The following is a 26,778-nucleotide window of genomic DNA, read 5'->3' on the forward strand; positions in this document are numbered from 1 at the left end:
TGGAAGGAAGAGACATCTCTTATTAGAACTGAGGCTTCACGAGGGCAGGGACCTTGTCTATCTTGTTGCTGAATCCCTGGTGCCACGTCTGCTACCCGGCACGTGGCAGGGCCTCTATAACAGGCTGAAGGAGGAAGATTATCTCAGAGCCTGTTTAGAATCTCTGCTTTTCTCCAGAATCTCTGCACTCAATGTCTCCATCTCCTCAGACCTGACAGCGATCTCCAATGACCCAGCCCCAGGAGAGCACAGAGGTGGAAGATGGGGAAGCCAGTCTTTCTGAGACTGGGCTCCAAATCCCCGCAGTGGGGAGAATGCTTCTGACCTGATGGGATGAGACGCTGGCGTTTCGCTCCACTGCCACCTTTAGTTGCGTTTATGTAGAGGCTGTGTTTGCCGAGGCCACAGGCCACAGCAAAAGTCCCTTTGTCCCCATGAAGACTGGGGCCTCCTGTTTAGCTAAAGGAGTGTCTGTGTTCACTTGGGCCTCCAGCCTCAGCAGCTCCCTGCCCCTGCCCTCCATATTTACTAAGCCTTCCTCCTCCAGCAAAAGAATTTCCTGGGTTTACCATGGCCACCGGCATATGTGGCGAACATCTTTTTTGTTTGTTTTTGTTCAGTCTGCTTGGAAGAAATGTCTCTTGGATTTACACTGCCTTTGAGAACACGTAGGGCTCTTCACCCTTAGGAAACACACCCTCAGCATTGAATAGGGTTCCCAGCTCTTGGTGAGGACTTCTTAAATGGCCCTCACATCCTTTCTCACCATCCTGACACCCTCGCCACTGCCCCAGTTTTGGCTACCAAATCCATTCCCAGAACTTTGTCCCAGCCCTCTCCCTGGCCTCCTGGCTCAGAGTCTTCCCTACTCCAGTCCTTCCTGGACACGGCCCCAGAGGGATCTTTCTGACACCCAGAGCTGGCCCTGTCTGCTCTAGCCCTCCCTAGTGCCCCATCCCGGCCAGAAGAATTCCAGTGCTTTATGGAGGGCTGGCCACCCCCTCCACCATCCTGCACAGGGAGGAGCGGCAAAGCCTCGCAGGGACTTGGGGCTCCCATGCCTGCAGGCCTCTGCGCCTGCCATTCTCTCTGCCTTGCACATTTGTCCCCATCTCGCCCTTTCCTGTGCTCATTCTTACTCATCTCCAGCTCCCGGTTTAAACATTACCTCTTTCAGGAAGCATTCCGTGACACACCACACTGAGTTAGAAGCCTCACCTCAGGCCTCCCCTGTGTCCCTCCTAAGCCCCACGGTGGCACATATCCCTCCGGATCTTGACTTGCCAGTATCCCTGCCCGCCTCCGCTGCCAGACAGGGAGCCCATTGAGGGCAGGGACTGGGGCTGACTCAGCTGCATTGCCCCACCGCCCTGCGCAGGGCCCGCCGGCTCCAAGGAGGCGTCAGGAAATGTTTGCTGCATGAATAAAGGGGTGATCAGTATCCCTCCTTTGCTCAAACATCCTCCATGGCTTCTGCAGTGCTTAGAAACAAAGCCAAGCCAAAGTCGCTTCTCCCTCTCACCTCTCCCCTCCACCTGCCCCCTCTCCTTTTTCCCTCAATCTCAGAGTTTGCACTTGCTGTTTCCTGCCAGGAACACTTTCCCAGAGACCCTCCACCCCTGTGCTCTCTGCCTCACCCTGCACCTTTCCCTGAATATCTCCTCCTTGAAGCCTCCCCGTCCCTCCTACTTAAATAGAAGCGATTATCACGATCCAACATACCATATATTTGACTTATTTTTCTCGGTTTTTTTTTTCTTTTTTTGTCTCTCCCTTGAGGGCATGGTTTTGTTCTGTTCACTGCTGTCACAAACCACCTGCTCAAAAAGTATTTGTTGAGTGGATGACACAGGGGTCTTGAGGTCAAGGAGTGTCTGGTGTTTATACGGGGCCTTAAGATCTCTGCCAACCTGTGTCTCTCACCCTTAAGGACTGGCTCAGAGACCAGCGGGCAGGTGGGCGGAGACAGCTGAGCTCCCAGTCTGGGCAGGGGAGGGGGAGACCTGGCTTTGCTGTCAATGACCACCGGATGCACAGGCGGGGTCACAGCGACCCCTTGTGGCCAGAGACGAAAAGAGCACCTCCCCCCCCACCCCCCGCTTTTTTTTTTTTTTTTGAAACGGAGCCTGGCTCTGTCGCCCAGGCTGGAGTGCAGTGGCCAGATCTCGAGATCTTGGCTCACTGCAACCTCCGCCTCCAGGGTTCAAGCCTCAGCCTCCTGGGTAGCTGGGATTACAGGCACCTGCCACCCCGCCTGGCTAATTTTTGTATTTTTCGTAGAGGCAGGGTTCCATCTCAAATTCCTGATCTCAAGTGATCTGCCTGCCTCAGCCTCCCAAAGTGCTGGGATTTCAGGCGTGAGTCACCACTCCTAGCACCCCCAGCTCTTCAGAGGCTCCCATGAGGAAGGCCGCAAGCCCAGGCTAAGAGGGACGGCGAGCACTCACTAAATGCCAGGCGCTCTTCTAAGCACTGATATGTATTTTTAACAATAACCACAGGACGGAAGACCATTCCTCCCCACACTGTACAGCCAAAGAACCTGCTCAAGGTCACACAGCTCTCCGGGCAGAGCTTGGTTCTGAACTCAGGCAGTCTGGGTCTAGGAAGCACATTGCAAACCTGCGCGGTCCAGTGCAGTGCCCACAGGTCCCATGTGGCAGCCGAACTGTGGGGAGTCTGGATTGAGATGGGCTGGAAGTGTAACATACACACCGAATTTTGAAAACTCTATATGAAAAAACATGTATAAAACATCTCGCTTAAGTTTTAACAAACTGATTACATATTAAAATTATAATATTTTGTATAAGTGGGTCAAATAAATTTATTAAAATATCACTTGTGTCCCTTCTCTAAAAATACGGCTATGAAAATATTTTAAATTATACATACGGTTTGCATTTTCGATTGGAGAGTGCCTTAAACCACAAAAGAAATCTAATCCATTGCCCACCCCCCCCCACCCCCATGCAGAGGGACAAACTCCAATGAACAGAAGGGAAAAGGTCCCTTACCCAAAGCCACACGGTAAATCACTGGCACGTCAGCAATAGGAACCTAGGTCCCCTGGCTTCCAGCAGGTAGCCCAGCAAAAGTGTCCAGAGCTCCAGCTCCTTTGCTGATTTGCTGCAGTGTGGCCCTGGGCAACTTACTTCACCTCTCTGGGCTGTAATTTCATCCTTTATGAAATTGGTGCTGAAGGAACCAACCCAAATGCCCATCAATCAACGAGTGGATAAAGAAACTGTGGTGTATACGTATACGATGGACTACTACTCGGCCATAAAAAGGAATGAATTAACAGCATTTGCAATGACCTGGATGAGATTGGAGACTATTATTTTAAGTGAAATAACTCAGGAATGGAAAACCAAACATCCTATGTTCTCACTGATATGTGGGAGCTAAGCTATGAGGGCGCAAAGGCATAAGAATGATACTATGGACTTTGGGGACTTGGGGGGAAGAGTGGGAGGGGAACGAGGGAAAAGAGACAACAAATACAGTGCAGTGTATACTGCTCAGGTGATGGGTGCACCAGGATCTCACAAATCACCACTAAAGAACTTATTCATGTAACCAAATACCACCTGTACCCCAACAACTTATGGAAAAATAAAATATTAAAAAATAAAAAATAAACTTTTAGATCCTTCTACATACCAGTTAAAAAAATTGGTGCTGAAAACCCATTCCTTATGTCACTGAGCTAATGAGGAAGGCAGGCACACTTGGCACTAGGACTGGCACACAAGCGTCATCCTATACAATTGATCTTGATCATCTTGCACCCCCTACAGCTCATTCTCCTCACAGCAGCTGGAGTAACTTTTAGAAAATGGAAATTGGACCCACTGTTGGGACCAAAGCCCTCCAAAGACCTACCATCACTCTTAAAATACAAGTCTTTCTTGCCAACAGAAGACCATGCACGGCCCATCCCTGCTTAGTGGCTCGTTTCATCTCTTGCTATTCTCCTCCTCACCCACTCTGTTCCCGCCACACTGGACTTGCTGTTCCTTGCACTTGCAAGCTGATTCCCACCCCTCCAGGCTTTTGCACCAGCAGTTCCCTCCACCAGGAAAGCTCTTCCCCCAAATGGCTCCATGCGTTGTTCTTTTGCTTCTGTAGGTCTGTGCATAACGTCACTTCCTCCAAGGCCCTTCCTTCCCTGACCCCTGTGGAAACAAGCTCTTCCTGTCTCTCTCTCTCATCATTTTTTTTTAATTTGTAGCATTCATCACTACCTGACATCACATATTGATGTGCGTACTGTCCGTTTCTCCCAGACTGAACTTCATGAGGGCAGAGACTTGTCTCCTGTTCACTGCCATGTTCCTAGAACCCAGAGGAGTGCCTGATGCAAAGGAGATGCTCATACACGTTTTGAGTGAATCATCTAGTCCTTGGCCTCCAGCCCAAGTTTGGGTGGCCACACAGTGAGGACAGGACTGAGAAGCAGGGGTTTGGGAGAATACTAAGCCCTGGGTTGGGTGATGGGAGGAGAGAATTGAGAAGCCTTCTAGGAGGACCCTGGAGGATCTGAGCAGGGTGATGGGAAGAAGGGGCATTTCTGACAAGAAGCCAGCCCAGCAAGTCCTGGAGGTGGGACTGAGAGCACCATCTCCCCGGGAAGTTTGAGATTCTCACGACCTCCCCGTACCTGTACAGGACAGCAACCCTGAAACCCAGCGCCCCCTGGTGGTCAGACAGTAACATGAACGACCAAGTCAAGTGGTCACCATTTATTGAGCACCTCAACTTCTCTGATCTTCCATTTCCTCCCAATGGTGCCTTGATGCGGGGCGGATGGGGGGGCAGGGGGGGAGGGGGCTGATTACATTTTCAGAGGAGAAATGGGAGATGAAAGAGGCTAAGTCACCGACAGGCTCACACAACCCTGCCTCCAGAGTCCAAGGTTTGGGGAACCCATCCAACCCCTCCTCACCCATGACAGAGATACCAGGAGAGATTCGAGAGGGGATGGGTGGGGGAGGGCCAATTCCACGACCTGCGATATTCGAGAGCTTTGGAGGGAGCCCTCGGTGTGACCCCTTCCGACTGGGTGTCTTACGGCCATTTACCACTTCAGGCTACAGCCAGTGAGACCGTGGTGGAGACGAAATGAGGGTGCAGCGCGTGCTACACACGAAGCGCTGGAAGGGAGGCATCGTGACGGCGGCTGTGAATGGCGTGTGTCCATCAAGTCACGCTCCGCTTACCCCACTGCGGGCAAACAGGAAACATCAGGAATCTGGTGTTCAAGGAGGGTCAGGACCATGCTGAGCGCACCCAGAACCAGCAGAGGCACTGGGCAGGAGGTCCCCAACCAACCCCCACTCGCTCAGGAATCACAAGGTGTTCAGCCCCCTCCTCCCTGAGACCCAGGAGTCCACGACCCCAGGCCCTCCTTCCTCAGCCACAGATGCCTGGGGTCCCCAGTCCCTCCTTCCTCAACCACAGATGCCTGGGGTCCCCAGTCCCACTTCTTCTAGGCCTAGTCCTGGCCCTCTCCTCTCTCAGACCTAGGATGGCCCCCCAGCCCCCTCCTCCCTCAGAGCCTGAAGCCCAGTTCGAGACCCTTCTTCCCTGAGACCTTGAAGTCTGGGGTCCCGGCTTCTTCAGGGTTTCAGGTCAATGGGCCCCCGTCTCCTTCCCAACCCCACATGGAAGGCCAGGTAAGGTAACGGGTTTATTCACAGTGTCATTTACAGGCAGCCCCCACCCCGCGGCATCAGATCCCGGCGGGAGGCCCGAAGTCGCTAGAAGGTGGGGACTGCCTTGGAGGCGGGAGGCCGGGCCGGATCCCCGGGCGTCCCCGGCGTCGCTTCCTCGTCCAGACCCCGGCGGCCCTTGCCGATGGCCAGGCGGGGCCGGCCGCGGTTCAGGCCGTCCAGGAGCGCGCAGGCCTGGCAGAGCGTGCGGCTGGCCAGCGCCCCACAGCGGGAGCAGGCGCCGGGGCGCGGGGGCCGCGCGGCCGGGGCCAGCGCCAGGCGCTCGGCCGAGTGCACGAGGTCCAGCACCGCCGACGGCCGCGCCGCCTCTAGGCGCTTGAGCAGGTCCCGGGCGTGGCCGCGGAAGGCCTCGGGCGCGTAGACGCACTCCTCGGAGAAGTAGTCGAGGCGGCGGAAGTGCGCGTACAGCACCACCTCCTTCTGCGAGGCGAACTGCAGCGGGCGGCAGCGCGGCAGGGCGCCCCCCTCGCCGGGAGAGCCCAGGCCCCCGCCCCGGGCCAGCCGCCCCGCGTCGCCCCGTAGGAAGTTCATGAGCACGGTCTCCGCCATGTCGTCGGCGTTGTGACCTGGTGGGGAGAGAAGGGAGCGGGTGAGGTGAGACGCGGAGGGCGCTGCTGGCCAGGGAGCCCCCCGGGGAACCAAGGGTCCACCAGGACCCAGAGAGAGACTGGGAGGAGAGACCCACGGAGACCCAGGGCACAGTGGGGCCGCCAGGACGCAGAGAGAGACGGCGACGGGGAGAGCAAGCCATGGAGACAGACCCCCAAACATGGTGTGACAGCCAGGATCCAGAGACAGGGAGGGGGAGAGAGAGCCATGGAGACCCCTAGGGCACTGTGGGCAACCAGGACCCAGAGAGAGACGGAGAGGGCAAGAGCGAGCCATGGAGACCCTCTGGGAACCGTGAAGCAGCCAGGTGCAGGCTGCAGGTGGACACAACAAAAAATCAAAGAGAAACATAAGCTCCCCTGGCGCAACTTGGGGGTGCCTTCATGTACCACCCGCCTACTGCATAGCGGACCTTATGCTAGTTGCCCTTTCACATAGGGAGTAAAAGTGCATTATGCTGCTAATAACCTTATCAGCCTCAGTTAAAACCGTAATTCAAACTGTACACAAAAATCAGAAGGCATTTAAGGCATTTAACCGAGATTCCCAGGAGAGCTGGAGGGGTAGGCAGGCTGCTGTCTCCCCCATCGCCTAGGGAATCCATGGCCTAATTCTGGGAAACTGTTAATATGTTTGGTTGTAGGGCAAAGGAGAATTAAGGTTGCAAGCTGAATTGGGGCTGCTAATCAGCTGACTTTACAATAGGGACAGAATGGTGCGTTATCCAGGTGCGCTCAAGGTAATCACAAAGACCCTTAGAGGGGAGGAGGGAGGCAGAAAAGGGAGAGATAGGGCCATGGAGACCTTTGAACATAGTGGGCAGCCAGGACCCAGAGAGAGATGGGGAGGGGAAGCCTGAGCCATGGAGCCCCTCTGGCACCATAGGACAGCCAGGACCCAGAGACTGGGAGAGGGAGATGGGGCCATGGAGCCCCCTGGGCACTGTGGTGCAGCTAGGTGGTGGCTGGAGGTGGACACAGCAGGAATTGAGAGGGGAACACACACAAGCTCCCTGGGGAACTTGGGGATACCTCATTTGCCACCCGCCTACTGCATATGGGGGGTGTGAGGGCAGAGGCAAGGTTAGAGTGATGCAAACGGTGTAGGACTCAAACTGCCATCCTTGGCTTTGAAAATGGAGGAAGAGCCGGGCACAGTGGCTCATGCCTGTAATCCCAGCACTTTGGGAGGCTAAGGTGGGAGAATCACCTGAGGCCACGAGTTCGAGACCAGCCTGGCCAACATGGCAAAACCCCCATCTCTACTAAAAATACAAAAATTAGCAGGTCATGGTGGCAGGCACCTGTAACCCCAGCTGAGGCATGAGAATCTCTTGAACCTGGGAGGCAGAGGTTGCAGTGAGCCAAGATCGCTCCACTGCACTCCAGCCTGGGCTCCACAGCAAGACTCTGTCTCAAAAGAAAAAAAAGAAAAGAAAATGGAGGAAGGGACCATCAGCCAGGAATGTGGGCAGCCTCCGGAAGCTGGAAAAGGCAAGGAAATGGACCCCCTTGCCCCAGAGCCTCCAGGAGAAACGCAGCACTGTTGACACTTTGATTTTAGCCCGGTGAGACTTCCCAGACTTCTATCTACAGAACTACAAGATAATAAATCTGTGTTGTTTAAAGCTGTGAAATTTGAAGTAATTTGTTACAGCAGCCAGAGAAAACAAATGGTTCTTGACACAGAGCCTCTGACAACACAGACTGTAGTTTTTTTATGGTGTTTTTTTTTTCATTTTGTTTTACTGTGCGTGTGTGTGTGTGTGTGTGTTTGAGACAGGGTCTCACTTTAGTGCCCAGGCTGGAGGACAGTGGCACGATCTCAGCTCACTGCAACCTCCGTCTCCAGGGCTTAAGTGATCCCCCTGCCTCAGCCTCCAGAGTAGCTGGGACCACAGGTGTGTGCCACCATGCCCAGCTAATTTTTGTATTTCTATACAGACGCAGTTTCTCCACGTTGGCCAGGCTGGTCTTGAACTCCTCTGAGCTCAAGTGATCCACCTGCCTCGGCCTCCCAAAGTGGCTGGGATTACTGGCATGTGTCACCACCCCTGTAATCACTGCAGTGTTTTTGTGTTATCTTTGTTTAGAAATAACAGTGAGAAATATTTACACACTGGTCACCATGAAATTGAAGCTAAACTTGTTCTGTGTCTTGTCAAGTTATACTTGAGTCTATATCAGTGGTTCTCAATCTGGGATGAGTCTGCCCTCCTTCCCTCCCCCAGAGACATTTGGCAATGGCTGGAGACATTTCTGTTTGTCAGGTTGGGGGTGGGGCACTACTATTAAATAGCATCTAGTGGGTAGAGGCCAGGGATGCTGCTAAAATCCTATAACACAGAGGACAGCTCCCTGAAAACAAACTATCTGGCCCCAAATATCAATAGGGCTGAAGTTGAGAGGCCCTGGTCTATATGGTAAAAAACCTCCAAGAACTTGGCTCTAATTGTGTTTGTAGTAATGGTTACCTCCCAAAGACCTGCCAAGCCCCGTGGCCTTGAGATTGGGCATGTTTGCTACTGCAAACGACTTCTGGTTGAATGTTTATTGACTGAAAGTTGTAAACCACATTAATTAGGGGAGACTGGATTTGCTCCACACCTTGTCATTACAAACCCACTTAAGAGCTCCCAGTTTTGTAATAATTATTACAACAATTATTATACTACGCCTTTGAAAATGGAGTGTATAAACAAAGGGTAGAAATCACCTTGCAAGTCAGGGATTTTTCTGGAAGGCCTCATTACTTTTGGAAGTACAATTAATAAGTGATTCTATCAAATTAACTTTAAAACCCGAGGCAGCCTCTCATTCTTCTTTTTTTTTTCCCCAGCTGGAATCTTGCTCTGTCACCCAGGCTGGAGTGCAGTGGCGTGATCTCGACTCACTGCAACCTCCGCCTCCCGGGTTCAAGCAATTCTCCTGCCTCAGCCTCCCGAGTAGCTGGGATTACAGGCGCCCGCCACCACACTCAGCTAATTTTTGTATTCTTAGTAGAGACGGGGTTTCACCATGTTGGCCAGGCTGGCCTCGAATGTTTGACCTTGTGATCCGCCTGCCTCGGCCTCCCAAAGTGCTGGGATTACAGGTGTGAGCCACTGTGCCCGGCCGAAGCCTTTCATTCTTTCCATACACTGTCTGCTCTTGTATGGTAAGGATTATTCTTCCCATTTTCAATCACAGAGATCTAGGGATTTCTCCGAAGTTACTCAGTAAGGAAAGGGCCACATCAGTGAATGAAGCTCAGTAAGCCTTCCCCAGAGCCAGTGGCCCTACCTAGCATGGTGGCAGATGACAAACTCAGAACTACTTTTGCCTTCATATGCTTTGAGTGTGCTGATTCTCTCCAACCATCATCTCTCACCTCCATCACCGCAGCTGGCTTCCCACTGACTGGTCTCCTCGGCTTTGTCCCTGCCCCTCCAACCCAGGTTCCTCACCATGGCCTGGGTGAGCTTTTCAAAGTGAAACTCTGTTCATGTCACTTTTACTGGTTCCGCCACAGCCTACAGGGTAAGGCCTGACCTCTTCCACCTCTCCAGCCTCCCCTGCCCTTGCTTTCTGGGCTCCAGCCACACTGGACTTCTTGGGGCAGCCCAAATTGGCTTTTCACAGGCCAATAACCTCTCCCTAATTCTTACCCCCTTTACCTCTTCACTGTGAGCCTTCAGATTTCAAAACAGTTCCTTGACCCCACTCCCTCCACGTCATAGGGTTCTCTGTGTGTACACATAGTCCATAACATGTCCATACATGGTCAATAACATGTATAATGTTTATAATTTTGTACCTGATAACCATGCAAAGGTAGGAACTTGTGCGTAACTGTATTCTCAGCCCTAGCCTGACAATGATGACGATAATAGCATGTATAAAATGTGTAATCTATATTATATCATACAGGTTATGTAACATAACTATAATATAGATAACGTTATACTTCTACTGACTCATCTAATTGTCATAACAAGTTTATGAGCTGGGTACCATTCATAGTCCTGTTTTAGGGATGGGGTGAAACAAGTACAGAGTGGTTAAGAACTTTGGTATGGCCACAGTTGGGATCCGGCATATAGCAGAAACTTAGCATCTGTTTGTTGAAGGAATGGATGAAAAAGACAGAACAAAAAAGTTATCTTCCAGCACTTTGGGAGGCCGAGGTGGGTGGATCACGAGGTCAGGAGATCGAGATCAATCCTGGCTAACATGGTGAAACCCCGTCTCTACTAAAAATACAAAAAATTAGCTGGGCATGGTGGCAGGCGCCTGTAGCCCCGGCCACTCGGGAGGCTGAGCCAGGAGAATGGCGTGAATCCGGGAGGCAGAGCTTGCAGTGAGCCGAGATCGCGCCACTGCACTCCAGCCTGGGAGACAGAGCAAGACTCTGTCTCAAAAAAAAAAAAAAAAAAAAAAAAAAAGTTATCAAAGAGGAGAGGCCAACCAAGAAAAGGAATTAAGAGATGGAGATACTTGTTAGAGAAAGAGCTGGATTCTGAAAGGTGGACCATAAGAGATCAAGCATGTTAGAAACATTTAAAAATAAGTAAAGAACCAGAGATCTAATCTCCAGAGATTTTCACCTCCCACCCCTTTGGCAATCTGTGGAGACCAAGACGGTGGCCAAGACCCAAAAACCTTTGTGATCACTGCCTGGCCCCTCTGTCTCCCCAGCGTCTTGAACCTTTAAAGGGCCCCAGCCCCAAACTGCAGCATGCGCCCTTCCGCATCTCCGTACAGGGATCCTCCAGTTAAGCCACCAGGGTCTCCTCGCCGGCTTCTGGAGCATGCGCCTGAATCCCCTTTCAGGTCCCGCCTCCTCGCCTGTGCATTCGCCCCACTGCCTCCGAGAGTGCCGCTCTGCGGCTGGTACTACGCTCACCTGTCACGATGTGCGTGGCTCCCACGCGGCGCGCCCCTTCCTCCAGCGCCCGGCGCCGCAGCACTCCACAGAAGGTGCAGCACGAGCGGCTGCGGCCGGAGCCGGCTGTGCTGCGGGCCACGGCGTCCATCGTCCAGCCCCCAAAGAGGTCTTCGTAGGCCACGACCGTGAGCGGCAGCTCCCAGCGCGCCGCCTGGCGCCGCACGGCCGCCAGCGCCGCGTCCCGGTAGCCACCGATGCCCTCATCGACGGCCACGAGCTGCAGTGAGATGCCCAGGCGCGGCGCCAGCGCGCGCAGCACGTGCGCCAGCACCGTGGAGTCCTTGCCGCCCGAGGCGCCCACGGCCACCACCGCGCCGGGCGGCAGCAGGCGGCCGGCGAGCACCGTGTGCAGTACCTCGGCCTCGAAGGCGGCGCAGAAGCAGGCACCGCACAGCGCTTGGCCCGAGAGCGGACGGCGGAGGGCGGCGCGTGCAGCATGGCAGGAGGCGCACGGCGGGGCGGGCATTGCGGGAGGGGTCGGCTTCTCCTAGACAGGGAGAGAGAGGAGGTGGGTTACATATGGATTCCGGATTGCAGGGTCCCTGCCATCGGGGAGATTGTCTGGATTGCACCTCTGCCCGGAATAGACCAGGGAGACGTGTGCGCGAGTGGAGTAGCTTCTTCTAGCGCTGGGGATAGGATGGTTATAAATAGGTCCGGTGTAAGGAAGCCACTGCCTTAGGGAAGGCTTCTTGGATTGCACCCATTATGCACGAAGAAGAGAAGTAGCTTAAGAAGCTGGCTTCATGGGTAAAGAGAGGGAGCGACAAGCAGGTTATACCCAGGATTAGGTTGTGTCCTGTCCAGAGGGATGGGGGTATATATTAAGGCCCATTTGTCACAACCTCCAGGGAGGCCACCCTTGTTACAGTCCTGATCAGGACAAGGTAGATATCATTGGCCTGGGCCACCAGGGCTGTTAAAAGCCCTTGGGAGGTGAGGGGTTTGTGACTCTAAGGGCAGAGGGAGGCCAGGGGACTGAAGCTCTGTGCAGCAGGAGGTGGAAAACAGGAAAGGCCAATTGATTTCACTTTGTAGGGTGGGATACGGTCTCCAGGAATGGGTTCTGATTGCATCCTATGAAAGGCAGGGTGATCACCTTCTCCAGGGAACACAGGCAGCCTGGATCACACCTCTCGGGAGACCAGCTGGGGTTGCACACATTTTGAGGGTGAGAAAATGGGTGGGCCTCCAAGACTGAACTCAACCCTGCTCTGGTATCAGAATGCCCCACAAGCTTCTGTGCTCTCATCAAGACATGGATTGGCCCATCTTTGACCTTCATCTGTTATCTTTCCTACTTCATCCTTCCCCACCCAGCCAAGACTCCAACCCTCCAGTCAAATCTTGGGCCTGCCTGCCTGGTGAACCCATAAAAACTCCCCAGGCTCAGTTCTCCTCCCCAAGCCACCATCACCTCCAGCCTGGAATACTGCACTCACCTCCTTGCCATTCAGAGCAGGTCACGCTGCTTCTAGGATTTACCACAATGTGTGGAATTATTTTATGTGACTATATATTTACCATCTCTAACTTCTATGAGGACAGAGACCAGTGCCACTCAGATGTCTAATAGGCATCTCAAAACCCAAATTCCTGATTCCTCTAACCCAACGTGCTTCTCCTGGAGTACAGGGCAGCTCCATCCTTCTAGCTGCTCAGGCCAGGAGCTTTGGGATCCAGGACCCTGGACTGCTCTTTCTCTCACTGCACTTGTTACGCTCCCAGTGGGTGGCACCAAATTGCAATGCCAAATCCGGACCTTTTCAAACTCCAGGTACCTAAATGAAATTTAGCAAATCCTGTTTGAATGTAGTTTCAAAACAGCCAAACATTTAGGACCGTCTCCATGGCAGCACCCTAGTCTGGTCTGTCTCTCTCCTGAACGGCTGCATGGGGCTCCCCACAGGTCTCCTGCTCCCGCCTTGCCTCCTCTACAAACACTCCTTCACATAACAGCCAGTGAGATCGTGCCCTGAGTCTTCTCAGCATCCTCCCCTGGATCCCGTCTCACTTTAGTATAATAACTGCTAATGGCCGATGAGGCCCTACATGTGTGGCTCCTTGTTTCTCCAACCTCCTCTCCTTCAGCCTTGATGTCGTTTATTCTGACACCTGAGGAATACTCCTGCTCCAGATGTTTGCACTGGCTCTCCCCTCTGCCCTGAGTACTCTTCCTGCCACTGAGCCCAAGAAGCAGCCCTTAGGACTCATCTGCAGTGACCATCAGGAACGTCTGTCACAGCTGAGCAGCAACTCTTGGAATCTTTCTTCCGCCGACTTTTGACTCACTCCTTCTGTGCTCCTGGATTTCCTGCTTAATTCTCTTTTGGGGAGGCCTCTTCATGTCCTCAGGTCCTGCCTAGCACCCATCTCTTTCCATTTTTTAAAGATTTTTAATTTTATTTAATTTTATTTTTTGAGATGGAGTCTGGCTTTGTTACCCAGGCTGGAGTGCAGTGGCACAATCTCGGCTCACTGTAACCTCTGCCTCCCAGGGTCAAGCATTTCTCCTGCCTCAGCCACCCGAGTAACTGGGACTACAGGCGTGTACCACCATGCCTGGCTAATTTTTTTTTTTTTTTTTTTGTATTTTTAGTAGAGATGGGGTTTCACCATGTTGGCCAGGCTGGTCTTGAACTCCTGACCGCAAGTGATCCGCCCGCCTCGGCCTCCCAAAGTGCTGGGATTACAGGCATAAGCCACTGTGCCCAGCCTCTTTCCATTCTTATGAGCGCCTCTGAATCATGATATTCAGATGTCCCTCCTGGCTGGTCCTCCACATGGCTGGGGCACCTTTCAGATGTTCAGACCCTAAGTGCCCAGACAACCTATTTCTTCCTCGAAAGGCAGAAACCTGTTCTTGCCCATCTGTTCCCTCTCTTCTGAGAGCAGCCACCACCTTTCATCCAGCCCATCTGCAGGACAGGACGTAACATCACCCTGGACTCATCTCTCCTCACCCCCTAAATCTACAGTCACCCAGTCCTGGGGGGTCCACGTCCTGAGGAAGGGAGACGCTCGCAGGGGACAAGGCTGCACAAGTTAGCAGAGCCTCATAGGCCATGATGTGGAATTTTAGGTTTATTCAGGAGGAGATGGGAGCCTTGCGAGGTTTTTGAACAGGAAAGTGGTATGATCTGGCATGTTTTAAAAGGATTCCTAGACTGGTCAACATAGCGAGACCCCATCTCTAAAAAAAGAAATAAATAAATTAGCTGCACCTGGTGGCACAGGCCTGTAGTCCCAGCTACTCAGGAGGTCAAGGCAGGAGGATCACTTGAGCCCAGGAGGTGAAGGCCGCAGTGAGCCATGATCGCACCAGTGCACTCCAGCGTGGGTGATAGAGTGAGACCTTGTCTCAGATTAAAAAAGTGGGATTCATTTGGCTGCTGTGTGGGGAGGACTGTTGGTTGTCAGGGACAAGGACAGAAGGCTGGAGGTCAGCACAGTAGACAGGAGTGGTGGCAGTAGAGGTGGGAAGAAGTGAAATTGTTGATCTATTTTGAAGGTGGAGCCCACAGGACTTGTATAAGACTGATTGGAGTGGGGACTGGGGCAATGACGAGAGAAAGTGATGAAGGGTAACTTTGAGGTTCTGGCCTGAGCATTGGAGGGACGGTGGGGCCATTTTGTGAGGGGAGAAGACCAGGAATTCCATTTGGCCACGTCAGGTTTGACATGCATGTTAAGCGTCTTCCCTCAAAGACTTTATGGACCCTCGTCACTGAGTCGAGCGCCTCCACCAGGGCCCTCAGAGCTGCCCTGATCCTGACTAGCTGTCACTGGTGACAGGTCTGTCTCTCTGCTTCAAGGCAGGGACAGGGTTGGTCTGGTGCCCTCGCTCCCGCCGCCTTGCGCAGAGTCGGTGCTCAGTAAATATCTGTAGGATGAGGGAATAATAAATGCTCCCAGAAGAGAGGCCGCGGACCCCAGGGATGCCTCTGGATTGCAGCCTTGTCAAAAGGACAGATAATGTGTGGCATGGGGGCGGGGACAGGCAGATAGTAACATAGGGGCGGGGGCAAGCAGATGGTCTTATCCTGTCTTGGGGAAGGGAGTGGCCCGGTAAGAGACAGGCCCGGTAAGAGACCGCAGCGTTCAAAGTGGGAATCCTGGCTACAAGGCCTCAGGGACACGGGCGCTGGGAAATCACAGAGGCCTTACGCTCGAAGAGACCCTCAACCCTCCCACGGCACCGCAACAAAGAGCCGGAGTCCACATGCCGACCCACCGCAGGAGGAAATACTCACCCGGGCAGAACTCAGTGCTGGGATGCCCACACTGCCCACCACGCGGAAGCCTGGCACGGAAGTGACTCCGAGACTACCACTCCTACAAGGTCTTGGGGCTTTCTTGCCTAGAACTCCCAGAAGCCCATGCGACACTTCCGCTGGATGCGCCTACGGCTCCGGGGTCCCGCTTGGCCTACAACTCCCGGAAACACTTGCATTTCTCTTTCTGCCGCTCCCAAAATACACTGCTCCCCCTCCCCCCGCGTTTACTTTCTGCGCCTGCGCGCGGCGGCAGGGAGCGGCCGAGCTGCGTGTACTGTTGTTGTCGTGGCAGCGCGCTGTCACCCGGCAGGTTGCTGGATGGGCGAAGTAGCTGTATTCTGATTAACTGATTTTGTGGGATTATTATAGGATTTTAAGGGGATTACAGGGCCTATGATTTCTGCCCTTTGAGGCGGGGTTGCGGGTGGGAATTGAAGGTGGAACTGCAGGGGTTGGTCGCTAGTGTAAAAGGCGCAGGTAGCGCATGCGCAGAGCAGACTTCGAGGATTGGAGTGGAACTCCGCGCGCACGCGGGGGCTGTCGTGATGCGCGTGCTGGAGACCCAGACTCTAAACAGAAGGATCCAAAGACCCTTCTCACCTAACCCAGGAGCCCAGAGGCTCAGAGACTCAGACCCTTGAGACTAAGGGGGTTAAAAACGCAGACCCCTGGCACTAAAGCACCTGAGAGAACCAGTAGACCTGGAGACAACCGTCTGCACCCTAGACACAGGGATCTGGAGGCCTCCACCCTCCCCACAAGGCCCAAGGGTCTTGAAGACCCCGGTGACTCAAATACCGGGGCACAAGGAGTCTAAGGACTCAGATATCTGAGACCCTTGAGATCCGCGTCCCCAAACCTAGGTCCTCGAAAAAACTGAGGCTCAAAATTCCTCTAGATGGCGCGGTGGCTTACACCTGTAATCCCAGCACTTTGGGAGGCCAAGGCGGGTGGATCACGAGGTCAAAAGATGGAGACCATCCTGGCCAACATGGTGAAACCTCATCTCTACTAAAAATACAAAAATTAGCTGGGCGTAGTGGTGCGCGCCTGTAGCCCCAGCTACTCGGGAGGCTGAGGAAAGAGAATGGCTTGAACCCAGAAGGCAGAGGTTGCAGTGAGCCGAGATTGCGCCACTGCACTCCAGCCTGGCCACCGAGTGAGACTCTGTCTCAAAAAAAAAAAAAAAAAAATCCTCTAGATTAAGGGACCACCAGAGCCTTAGACTGAGATGCGGAGATGTGCAGAGAGCCCCAGGATGTGTAGGTCTACGGCCGGTGATGACGTGAGAAGGAACCCCATGCACCCTGTAGCCCATTTTTTCACCCATAACAGGAAACCATGATGCCTTCCTTTCATATTAAATGAGCTCCGTGAGGTCACTGTTAAGCCTTATCATGGGCCAGTTCTGTTCATCTGTGTGCGTTGGTTCATTTGTTGAATTTATTTCCTGAGGTCTCCTTGTGCCAGGCTGCCCCTGGGCTAGGTTTAGGTGACACAAATGAATCAGACTTGGTTACTGTCCTCTGAGCATCCCCCACCCCTTACACCACCACCCCGTCCTCCTGGTGGGGGAGACAGGGACTTAGTCAATATGGAGTGATAAAGCTTGAGATGGAAGTGTTAAGAGCCTTGAAAGCTCAATTTCAATCACTGCCAGCCAGGGTGTCAGAAAAAAAAAAAATTCAACAAAGGCTGCTATGTGCCATGCATCATCTCAGTTTGTTCATCCGTGAAAGGGGGGCCATAATAGCCTGCCTCATAGGATTTATGCGAAGTCAAATTGAATTAACAACACCTCTTAAGAATTTAGAACAGCTTCTGGCACATAGTATGTGCTCAACAAGTGGTTATTATTCTCATCTCAATTCTCATAACATTAAGATTATACATTACATACGAGTTGGGTACAATTGTAATTCTTCTTCTTCTTTTTTTTTTTTTTTTGAGATGGAGTCTCACTATGTCACCCAGGCTGGAGTGCAGTGACGCAATCTCGGCTCACTGCAACCTCCACCTTCTGGATTCAAGTGATTCTCCTGCTTCAGCCTGCTGGGTAGCTGGAATTACAGGTGCGCTACCACACCTGGCTAATGTTAGTATTTTCAGTAGAGACGGTGTTTCACCATATTGGCCAGGCTGGTCTCAAACTCCTGACCTCAAGTGATCCCAAAGTGCTGGGATTACAGGTGTGAGTCAGCATGCCCAGCCTTGTAATTCTACTTAGGTGAGGATCTTGAAGCTCAGTGATGTCACTTCCCTGGACTGCCTGACTCTACAGCAGGGGTTGCAAACCTTTCCTGTAAAGAGCCAGGTAGCCAATATTTTAGGCTTTGTGGGCCACAGGGTCTTTGTGGCAACTCTGCTGTTGTATGTTGAAAGCAGCCATTGATATAAAATAAGCAAGTGAGGGTGTCTGTATGCCAATAAAACTTTATTGATGGACACTGACATTTGAATTTCATGTAATTTTCATGTGTCAGGAAATATTCTTCTTTTGAAGAATTTTGAAGATTTTACACCATTTAAAGATGTAAAATCATTTGTAGCTTGTGGGCCATGTAAAAACAGGCAGCAGGCCCGATTTGGCTGGTGGTCTCTGGTTTGTAGCTCCTTGCTCAAAGCCTGTCTCCTTAGTCTCCAAGCTGTGCTTGCTCCTGGAAGAGGTGTGAAGTGTGGCAAAGGAGGTTGAGAATTTGAGGGTCGAAATGGCCTTTTAATACAGAAGAAATCGCCTGAGCAAAGAAAGATCTTGTGGCAAGAAAGCACAGGGTGCCTTTTGTTGGAATGCAATTTATGTTATCTAATCAGGTTATGCACTTAAATGCTATAAAATGGAAACAGTGCATAGACTCTACAGTGAAGTCTCCCTGTCGTCTCCCCCCACCCACCCACTGTCCAGTTCTCCTCCTCAGAGGCAGCCTCTGTCCTGCAACAATGTGGGAGTGCATGCTGAATCAGGGTGTATAGAGTTTCCCCATTCTCCTCTGTGGGACCAGGATAAGAGTGGGATATTTGGGGCTCCAGAGATAGATGGGAAAAGAGGTGAGGTCAGCTATGAGAAGCCCTCTCACTCCCAGCCCTCTGCTGTCTGGTTTCTTTCCTGTCTCCCCTAACACAGTCTCCCGATCAACACCAGTGGCCTCTTTATTGACAAATAAAGGTCTAACCTGGGCTCTACCTACTTCTGAGTCTCTTTGCCCTGACCACAAAATCTACCCTCCCTGGTCCTCTTTCTGGCCAAACCATGTCAATCAACTTGCCAGGAGCCTTGTACTCCACAGCTCTGTCATTTCTCTGCAAAGTCCCCAGGTGAGCTCATCCACTCCTGCCACTCCCGCAACTTCCGTCTCTGCCCTGATGCCTCCCCACTTTCCTGCATATCTCCACTGCATCCTGAGACTCGGACCTGCACAGTTAGCCCCTGGTGGTGGCACTGGCATGCTTCAGCCTCTAGGTGAGGTCCTGAGTCACTTCGCCGACTCTTTTTCTCACCCACTGCCCCCCATGGTTCAGTGAAACTTGCCAATTTTGCTTCTTGAAAGTTTCTCAGACCATTCCCTTCATCCTTGTGGCCCCTGCCTCGGCTCAGCTCATCCTTTTTTTTTTAATTATTCATTTATTTATTTATTTTTTGAGATGGAGTCTCACTCTGTCACCACGGCTGGAGTGCAGTGGCATGATCTCAGCTCATTGCAATCTTCGCCTTCCAGCTTCAAGCAATTCTCGTGCTTCAGCCTCCAGAGTAGCTGGGATTACAGGTGTCTACCACCATGCCCAACTAATTTTTTTATTGTTAGTAGAGACACAGTTTCACTGTGTTAGCCAGGCTGGTCTTGAACTCCTGACCTCAAGTGATCTGCCTACCTCGGCCTCCCAAAGTCCCGGGATTACAGATGTGAGCCACTGCACCGGCCGTTTCTTGCCTGGACTCTCTCACCGCAACCTCTAATCCCTTCATTCCTGAATCCTCCCACACTAGCCTCAGATTTAACCTTGTCTCTCCCCTTCTCGAAACTCTTCCATGGCTCCCCATTGCCATCAGGCTTTCCATTGTCAAACCTCTGCAGACTGCAACGGAGGTGCTGCATGATCTGGTCCCTGCACACCCTTCCAGCCTCAGAATGCCTTGCCGTCTCCAGGTCATCTAGCTGCCATCCTAAGCAATCCGCGTCTGGTGGAAGAGATGGTGGCTGGGCTCAGCTGTCTCTCTCCAGCTCTGGGAGCTTTGGTTCCTGCAGCATCAATGTGCATCTCTGAGGGCCATTTCCTATATCTGGTGCTTGTTACTGGCAGCACTTGCTTCCCCACCCCTCGAAGGGCTAGAAGCTTCCCTGGGTAGAATTTCTGCATGAAGAGAATTCGTTCACCCATGGAGCCTACTGAGGAATGGGATTTTTGTCTGTGGTTGGTTGGTTTGTCTGTTTTCATTGTAGTGTATCAAACAGTCGTTATTTTGCCCTAAGTCCAGCTCTGTCCCACTGCCTTCTTGTTAGTTTTTGCATCTCCTTACTAAATGGTAGGTCTGCCTGGGTTCCCACAGCAGTGCTAATAAACTTTGTTGGCCAGAGGAGGCACCAGGAAAGACTCTCGGTTGGCAACACTCTCTGAAGGGCCCTCTGTTTCTCTTTGGCCTTGTCTCTCGTTCTCCTCATCCCAGGAGCCTTTTATGTGAGTTTCCACAGCTCCTCCTCGCACCCTCTCTTCTCTCTGCACTTCTCGTGGCTCTCCCCTGATGTCTTGCACACCAGGCTGTTCATCCCAATCTTCTCTGAGCCCCAGACAACCACATTTCCCCCCTTCTCAGCGATGGAACCACCATGATTATCCAAATTAGGATTCTAGGAGTCAGATAGATATTTCTCTATCACCTACCACATCCTGTTTGCAAGATGTCTTGCAAACTTCCCTTCGTGGAATAGGCTCACTTCACTCCCCCTTCAACATCCCCATGGCCTCTGCTCCTAGTCATTTCATCCTCTTCCTCTTCTGCTCAGACCTCCACTCTGTTTTCCTCTCCAACCTCTTGGCCTCCACTCTCCTCCTCTCCCTAAAGTCTCCCTCACATCACCCCAGAGGGATACCTTCTCCCACCAAGAGCTGACTCTGCCCCTCCCCCTTGCTCTTAATCCTTCCATGGCTCCCCAGTGCCCTCAATATAAAGTCAAGACTTTTTTTGATATGTAAGCCTGCAAGATACGGCTTGCAACTGTTCTTCCAGAGTCATCATGCCTTGATACCTACCTCTGGGGTCATTTAGCTGACTACCTGCCCCACATTTGGACGTCTCTGAACATTTGTCACCTGGTAGCCCAATCCTCGAGAGGGGAGAAACAGGCCTGCCAGTCTTGCCCTTCTCCTTTATCTGTTTGTGCTCAGCTCTGGGGCCCTGGAAAATGCTCCTCACTCCTCATTCCCAGGGCAAGTCTCCATCTAACATGTAGTAATAGGTGAAGACATTTTTGTCTATTTTGTTCAACAAGAATCATACCTGACATATAATAAACTCTCAATATATGTATTCAAAAATTAAAAAATAAAGCTGTTACTTGCGAAATCTCTGCCTGCAGCCCAGGTCTTTGTTCTGACCCCAGCACCCTCCTAATGGCCCCGTTGTCTGTGAAGGCATTTTCAATGCTCTCCACTGTGCTAGATGTTAAGCCCATAGGGACAGAAATTGGGTTTGTTCTGACTCCTAGAGTGACTTGGTTAATATTGTTGATATAGGATAAGGCTCAGAGAAACCTCTGTCTCAGTTTGACAGGACCCCAAGAAACAAAACTGGCAAGTTGGAGAATCTAGCTCCTTTACAGCCAGCAGTAAGTGAGCCTACTCTTTGTCCTGGAGGGAGACATTACCCCATCCCTCAGGGTGGCTCCCTGCAAACACAACCTGAGAACTAGGCCAGGTAACGAGATCTCAGAGCATCATGTTTTGGGCAATACCCAATGAGATGTGTAGGAGAACGGGAGGCTCATGGAGATCTGTCCTTCCCAACAGGCTGCCCTACTCTTCTTAGATGATGTGGGAAACTGCAAAATCCTCTCATCGAATTCTCTTTTACCAGCATACACAAAGATTCCATCACTTGTGATCGACATCTTAGTCAGTAAGTCTGGACCATTTTGACTGGTTTCCAGTCAGAAAACCAGGAGGATGTGGTGAACAGAGAAACCCCAGTACTCACATTTCACAATTCTTTGCTTTCTCTCTTCATGCTTTGTTTGAAGAAGTTGCAAAATGAGATGACTGGAAGAAAGGGACATGATAGTTAAATAAAGCTTCCTTTTCTTGGTCAGACACTATAAATCTATTGCACTTTCTCCTGTCTAACAGAAGTCAAACTTTTATTTTTTTTGAGATGGAGTTTCACTCTTGTTGCCCAGGCTGGAGTGCAGTGGTACCATCTCAGCTCACTGCAACCTCTGCCTCCTGGGTTCAAGCGATTCTCCTGCCTCAGCCTCCTGAGTAGCTGGGATTACAGGCGCCCGCCACCACACCCAGCTGATTTTTGTATTTTTAATACAGACGGGGTTTTACCATGTTGGCCAGGCTGGTCTCGAACTCCTGACCTCAGGTGATCCGCCTGGCTTGCCCTCTCAGTGCTAGGATTACAGGCATGAGCCACGACACCTGACCTTACTATTGTAAGTATTAGTTCTAAAAACTGGCGGCCCCTCCTCTGAGTCCCTGTCACTCCAGTTCTCAATCTCTCTCCATATGGCTCAATGCTCTCCTGGAATCATTGTCCCTTCAGGTCCCCATTAGGATCTTCAGTCTTAGGCCCATTTTTTCCCCCTATAGTTTCTCCTATAGTCTCATCATCCTTAAGTGAACAGGAACAACAGGACATCCAGCAGAGTCCCTGAAGATGAACTGGGAAGCAGAGAGGAGGAACATAAGAGAAGCTCAGCCTACTGATGACAGAATCTGTTGCTCCCCAAATCCTTTTCTCTTGGGCAAGCCAGACCTTCCCACCAGCCCATGTTATAGGGCTGCCCTTTTGGCTCGAGGCTTAGGTTTCATGCTCGTGGGGTCAGACCCCTCTGCAGAGCCGGGTAATACCTGAACTCAGGAGCTGACGGTGCTGCAGTTCCATGGATGGACAGCACCATCCCTGCTGCCCGGGGCTTACCAGGTCCACCCTGTCTTGGGGGGACAGCTATGACTTTGTGTGTGGCCCCTCCTTTATCTGCATCCCAGACAAATTCGTTCAAGATAAGGTTGGAGGGAGGAGAGAGTTCACTATATCACAGCACATAAAGGATTGGGGCAGATACACATTTCTAGGTCCTCACCCTACAATCCTAGGTATGCCACCTCAGCTACCCTGATGTGTGATGTCTTCTGGAGCTCCTGTGATCACCAGCCCAATGTCTCTCTCCTGTGGTGGTGCAGCAGGGTGGGTGGGGGAGCCAGGATTCCCAGTCCCTGTGCCCAACACGGGGTCCAAGGAGGGTTCAGGACTTGGGATACTTAGCGCCTGGTTCCTGGGGACCAGACTGAGGAGGGGACAAGAGGAATTCCTCAACCCGCCTTCTTTGCTGTTTTGGTGACTGTAGAAGGATGCAGGGTCACCACCCCACTTCACCTCCTACACCAATGTGGGAACTGTTCTATTTCTGTACCAGACACTCCAGTTTTTTGTTGTTGTTTGTTTGTTTGTTTGTTTGTGACGGAGTCTTGCTCTGTCACCCAGGCTGGAGTACAGTGGCGCCATCTCTGCTCGCTGCAAGCCCTGTCTCTCGGGTTCATGCCATTCTCCTGCCTCAGCCTCCTGAGTAGCTGGGACTACAGGCACCTGCCACCACATCCGGCTAATTTTGTTTTTGTATTTTTAGTACAGACAGGGTTTCACCGTGTTAGCCAGGATGGTCTCGATCTCCTGACCTCATGATCCACCCGCCTCAGCCTCCCAAATTGCTGGGATTACAGGCGTGAGCCATCGCGCCCAGCTGAGACACTCCAGTCTTCTAGACATCATTGCCTTTCAAGGAAACAGCACAGGTAAGAATCTTCCTTCTTCGGGGCTGGTTGGAAATGGGGTCGCTGCCCACCCACAGCGGAGGTGGATTTGAGGCTCATATGATGGGAAAGATGAGATTTGACAGGAGAAGCTCTCATTCCACCACAGTCAGGCTTTTGCCCACAAACCTTCATTTAAAAACCATAGTCAATCCAAGATCACCACCACCATTCTCTCAGACCTCACAAGTTGAAGCCTTGGAAACTGAGAAATGGTAGCATCAGCACCAAATACTCAAGAGGACAGATGCCGGTGAGGAATCCCAATCCCCCAGGCTTCTGTTCTGGACCTGGAGCCTGAGACCCCTCGGGGGAAGGGGCACCTCAAACACTTGTTCTTGTGGATCAACTGTGTCTCTAGTTAATAGATTACAAGTGACTTTATGCAAATTCGTTAGTATAGGGAAAGAAATGCAGGCTTTAGAATAAGAGAAACATGGATTCTATACTGATTCCTCCACTTACTAAGAGGGTGAAAATGGGCAAGTCACTTTACCTCTCTGTGCCGCAGTTTCCTGCTTGTAACATGAGAAATAACAAGCCCCAGCCCACAGGGATGGCATGGCACATGCCAATCACCATACCCAGGTCCTGGCACAAGGTGCGGGTTCTGTGTGTGCTGGTTTCTTACCCCTTGAATAGTAAGGTCCTGGGATCAACTTGTCCTGATGCTAGGACTGCAAGTTCCCCAGTGCATTAAATGAATGCCCGACATTTAAATAAAAGGAGATGAAACTTCATCAGCAATGTCAAAACCAGCAAATGAATAAAACATCACACCACACACTTCAAAAGGTGATCAAGTAGGAAGGACACTGAAAGGTGTGGGGTGGCACTAACAACTTTCTCCCCCTGAATGGTGGGGAGGAGTCCCCAGAAGCAGCTATGGAAGAAAATTTGGGCTGAATTAACCCTGAGAATTTTCCGAGACGCCCCCGCCCCCATATGCACGTGTGCCCACTCATACGAGTAGACAAAGCTGGCTAAAATAAACAAAAAGAATTCCAGAGAAGAAGCCTTACATACTACTGGGGCCATATCAGAGGATAACCAGAAGTTAACATCTTTTAACACCCTGTTTTGAGTTGAGGTTATTGAGAAATTCCACTCTAAAAAATACTCAACAGAAGTGCATATACATACCAGAAGACATGTTCATAGCAGACTCCTCATAATAGCCCCAAACTAAAAATAATCTCAAAGTCCATCTAAAAATGAAGAGTTATGTAGTGTTCAGTATATGCACAGAATGGAGATCTTTCAGCAGTGAGAATGAATGAATTATTGACAGGTGAAACATCATGGACAAATTTAACAGAGATTGAGCACAAGAAGCCAGATACAATGGCCGGGCGCAGTGGCCGACTCCTGTAATCCCAGCACTTTGGGAGGCCAAGGCAGGCGGATCACGAGGTCAGGAGTTTGAGACCAGACTGACTAACATAGTGAAACCCCATCTCTACTAAAAATACAAAAAATTAGCTGGGCATGGTGGCGGGTGCCTGTAATCCCAGCTACTTGGGAGGCTGAGGCAGGAGAATCGCTTGAACACGGGAGGCAGAGGTTGCAGTGAGCTGAGATCGTGCCACTGCACTCCAGGCGGGGGGACAATGCAAGACTACGTCTCAAAAAAATAAATAAATAAAAAATAAAAAGAAGAAGAAGCCGGATACAAGAGTACACACTGGCCGGGTGTGGTGGCTCATGCCTGTAATCCCAGCCTTTTGGGAGGCCGAGGTGGGCAGATCACAAGGTCAGGAGATCGAGACTAACCTGGCTAACACGGTGAAACCCGTCTCTACTAAAAACACAAAAAATTAGCCGGGTGTGGTGGCAGAGGCCTGTAGTCCCAGCTACTCGGGAGGCTGAGGCAGGAGAATGGCGTGAACCCAGGAGGTGGAGCTTGCAGTGAGCCGAGATCACGCCACTGCACTCCAGGCTGGGCGACAGAGCGAGACTCCTTCTCAAAAGAAAGGAGTACACACTGAAAGTTACATAAAAACACAATACAGACAAAACTAATCCATGATAATAGGAGTTATACTGGTGACTTTGCAGGCGGGGTAATACCTAGGAATGGGAACTGGTGAGGCTCCTGGGTGTAGGTTGTTGTTACAAAAATGTATTCATTTCATAGACATTGATCAGGCATACCTTTATAATTGGAACAGCTTTCTCCATGTATGTTTTGCTTCAAAATCTTTTATTTTAAAAGACTATAAGAGGAAGCTGGACACAGTGGCTCATGCCTATAATCCCAGCAATGTGGGAGGCTGAAGTGGGAGGATCACTTGAGGCCAGGAGTTTGAGTCCAGACTGGGCAACATAGTGAGATCTCTGTTTCAGAAAAAAAAAAAAATCAGCCAGGTGTGAGGGTGTGCACCTATAGTCCCAGCTACTGGGGAGGCTAATGTAGGAGGATCACTTGAGTAGGTCAAGGCTGCAGTGAGCTGTGATCGTGCCACTGCACTTCAGCCTGGGTGACAGAGCAAGACCCTATCTCAAATAAAAGACTATAAGAGAATACTTCACATATATATTTGCTAAGTAATTTTAAAATTTACATAATATAAAAAGATTATTGCAAAAATATGAATAACTGGGACTGTCTCAAGAAAAAAAAAAACCCAAATAGTTCTACTGTCTTAGTCCGTTTTGTGTTGCAGGTTAAAGGAATACCTGAGGCTGGGTCATTTATAAAGAAAAAAGGTTTATTTGGCCCATGATTCCGATGTCTGGAAAGGTTTGAGATTGGGCATCTGGTAAAGTCCTCAGGCTGCTTCCAATCCTAGTGGGGGATGATGGAAGAGGAGGCTGATGTGTGCAGAGATAACATGATAGGAGAGGAAGCAAGAGAGAGGGAGGGAGGTGCCTGACTCAGAGCTTGAGCACCGACTCACTGGCAGGCAGGGGCACTCATCTATTCCTGAGGAATCCAGCACCATGACCCAAGCACCTCCCATGAGGCCCCACCTCCAACACTGGGATCAACTCTCAACAGGTTTGAGGGGACAAACCTCCAGACTACAGCACTGATATTCATATAGGAATTCATTCAGTAGCAAACACTGATTTCCAGGGAAGAAATTCACGGGTAAGTTCTTCTGAATATGCAAGGCAGAAATATTTCCAGGTTTTCATGAGCACTTCCACATGTGGAAGTCTTTCTGCTGGCGAAAAGACACATTCGCCAGCAAACTCTG

At 51.3% G+C, this 26,778-nt stretch overlaps 1 protein-coding gene across 3 annotated transcripts in view; it reads right to left on the reverse strand.

Moving 5' to 3' along the window:
* Positions 1-5,682: 5,682 nt before the first annotated feature.
* Positions 5,683-26,778, reverse strand: part of CTU1 (cytosolic thiouridylase subunit 1) — a 158,247-nt gene continuing 137,151 nt past the window's right edge. For 2 of the 3 annotated variants that reach the window (XM_055370234.2, XM_031004476.3), the window contains 3 exons: positions 21,738-21,799; positions 11,232-11,760; positions 5,683-6,304 (listed from right to left, as the gene is read on the reverse strand). In XM_055370234.2, coding sequence (XP_055226209.1) covers positions 5,766-6,304; positions 11,232-11,739 — 1,047 coding nt within the window. In that variant the 5' untranslated portion in view covers positions 11,740-11,760; positions 21,738-21,799 and the 3' untranslated portion in view covers positions 5,683-5,765. Of the gene's footprint in view, positions 6,305-11,231; positions 11,761-15,526; positions 15,763-21,737; positions 21,800-26,778 lie in introns of those variants that run through there. The other variant, XM_031004475.3, reaches the window with a different exon arrangement.

This window comes from Gorilla gorilla, chromosome 20 (assembly GCF_029281585.2).
Source record: "Gorilla gorilla gorilla isolate KB3781 chromosome 20, NHGRI_mGorGor1-v2.1_pri, whole genome shotgun sequence".
NCBI lineage: Eukaryota > Metazoa > Chordata > Mammalia > Primates > Hominidae > Gorilla > Gorilla gorilla.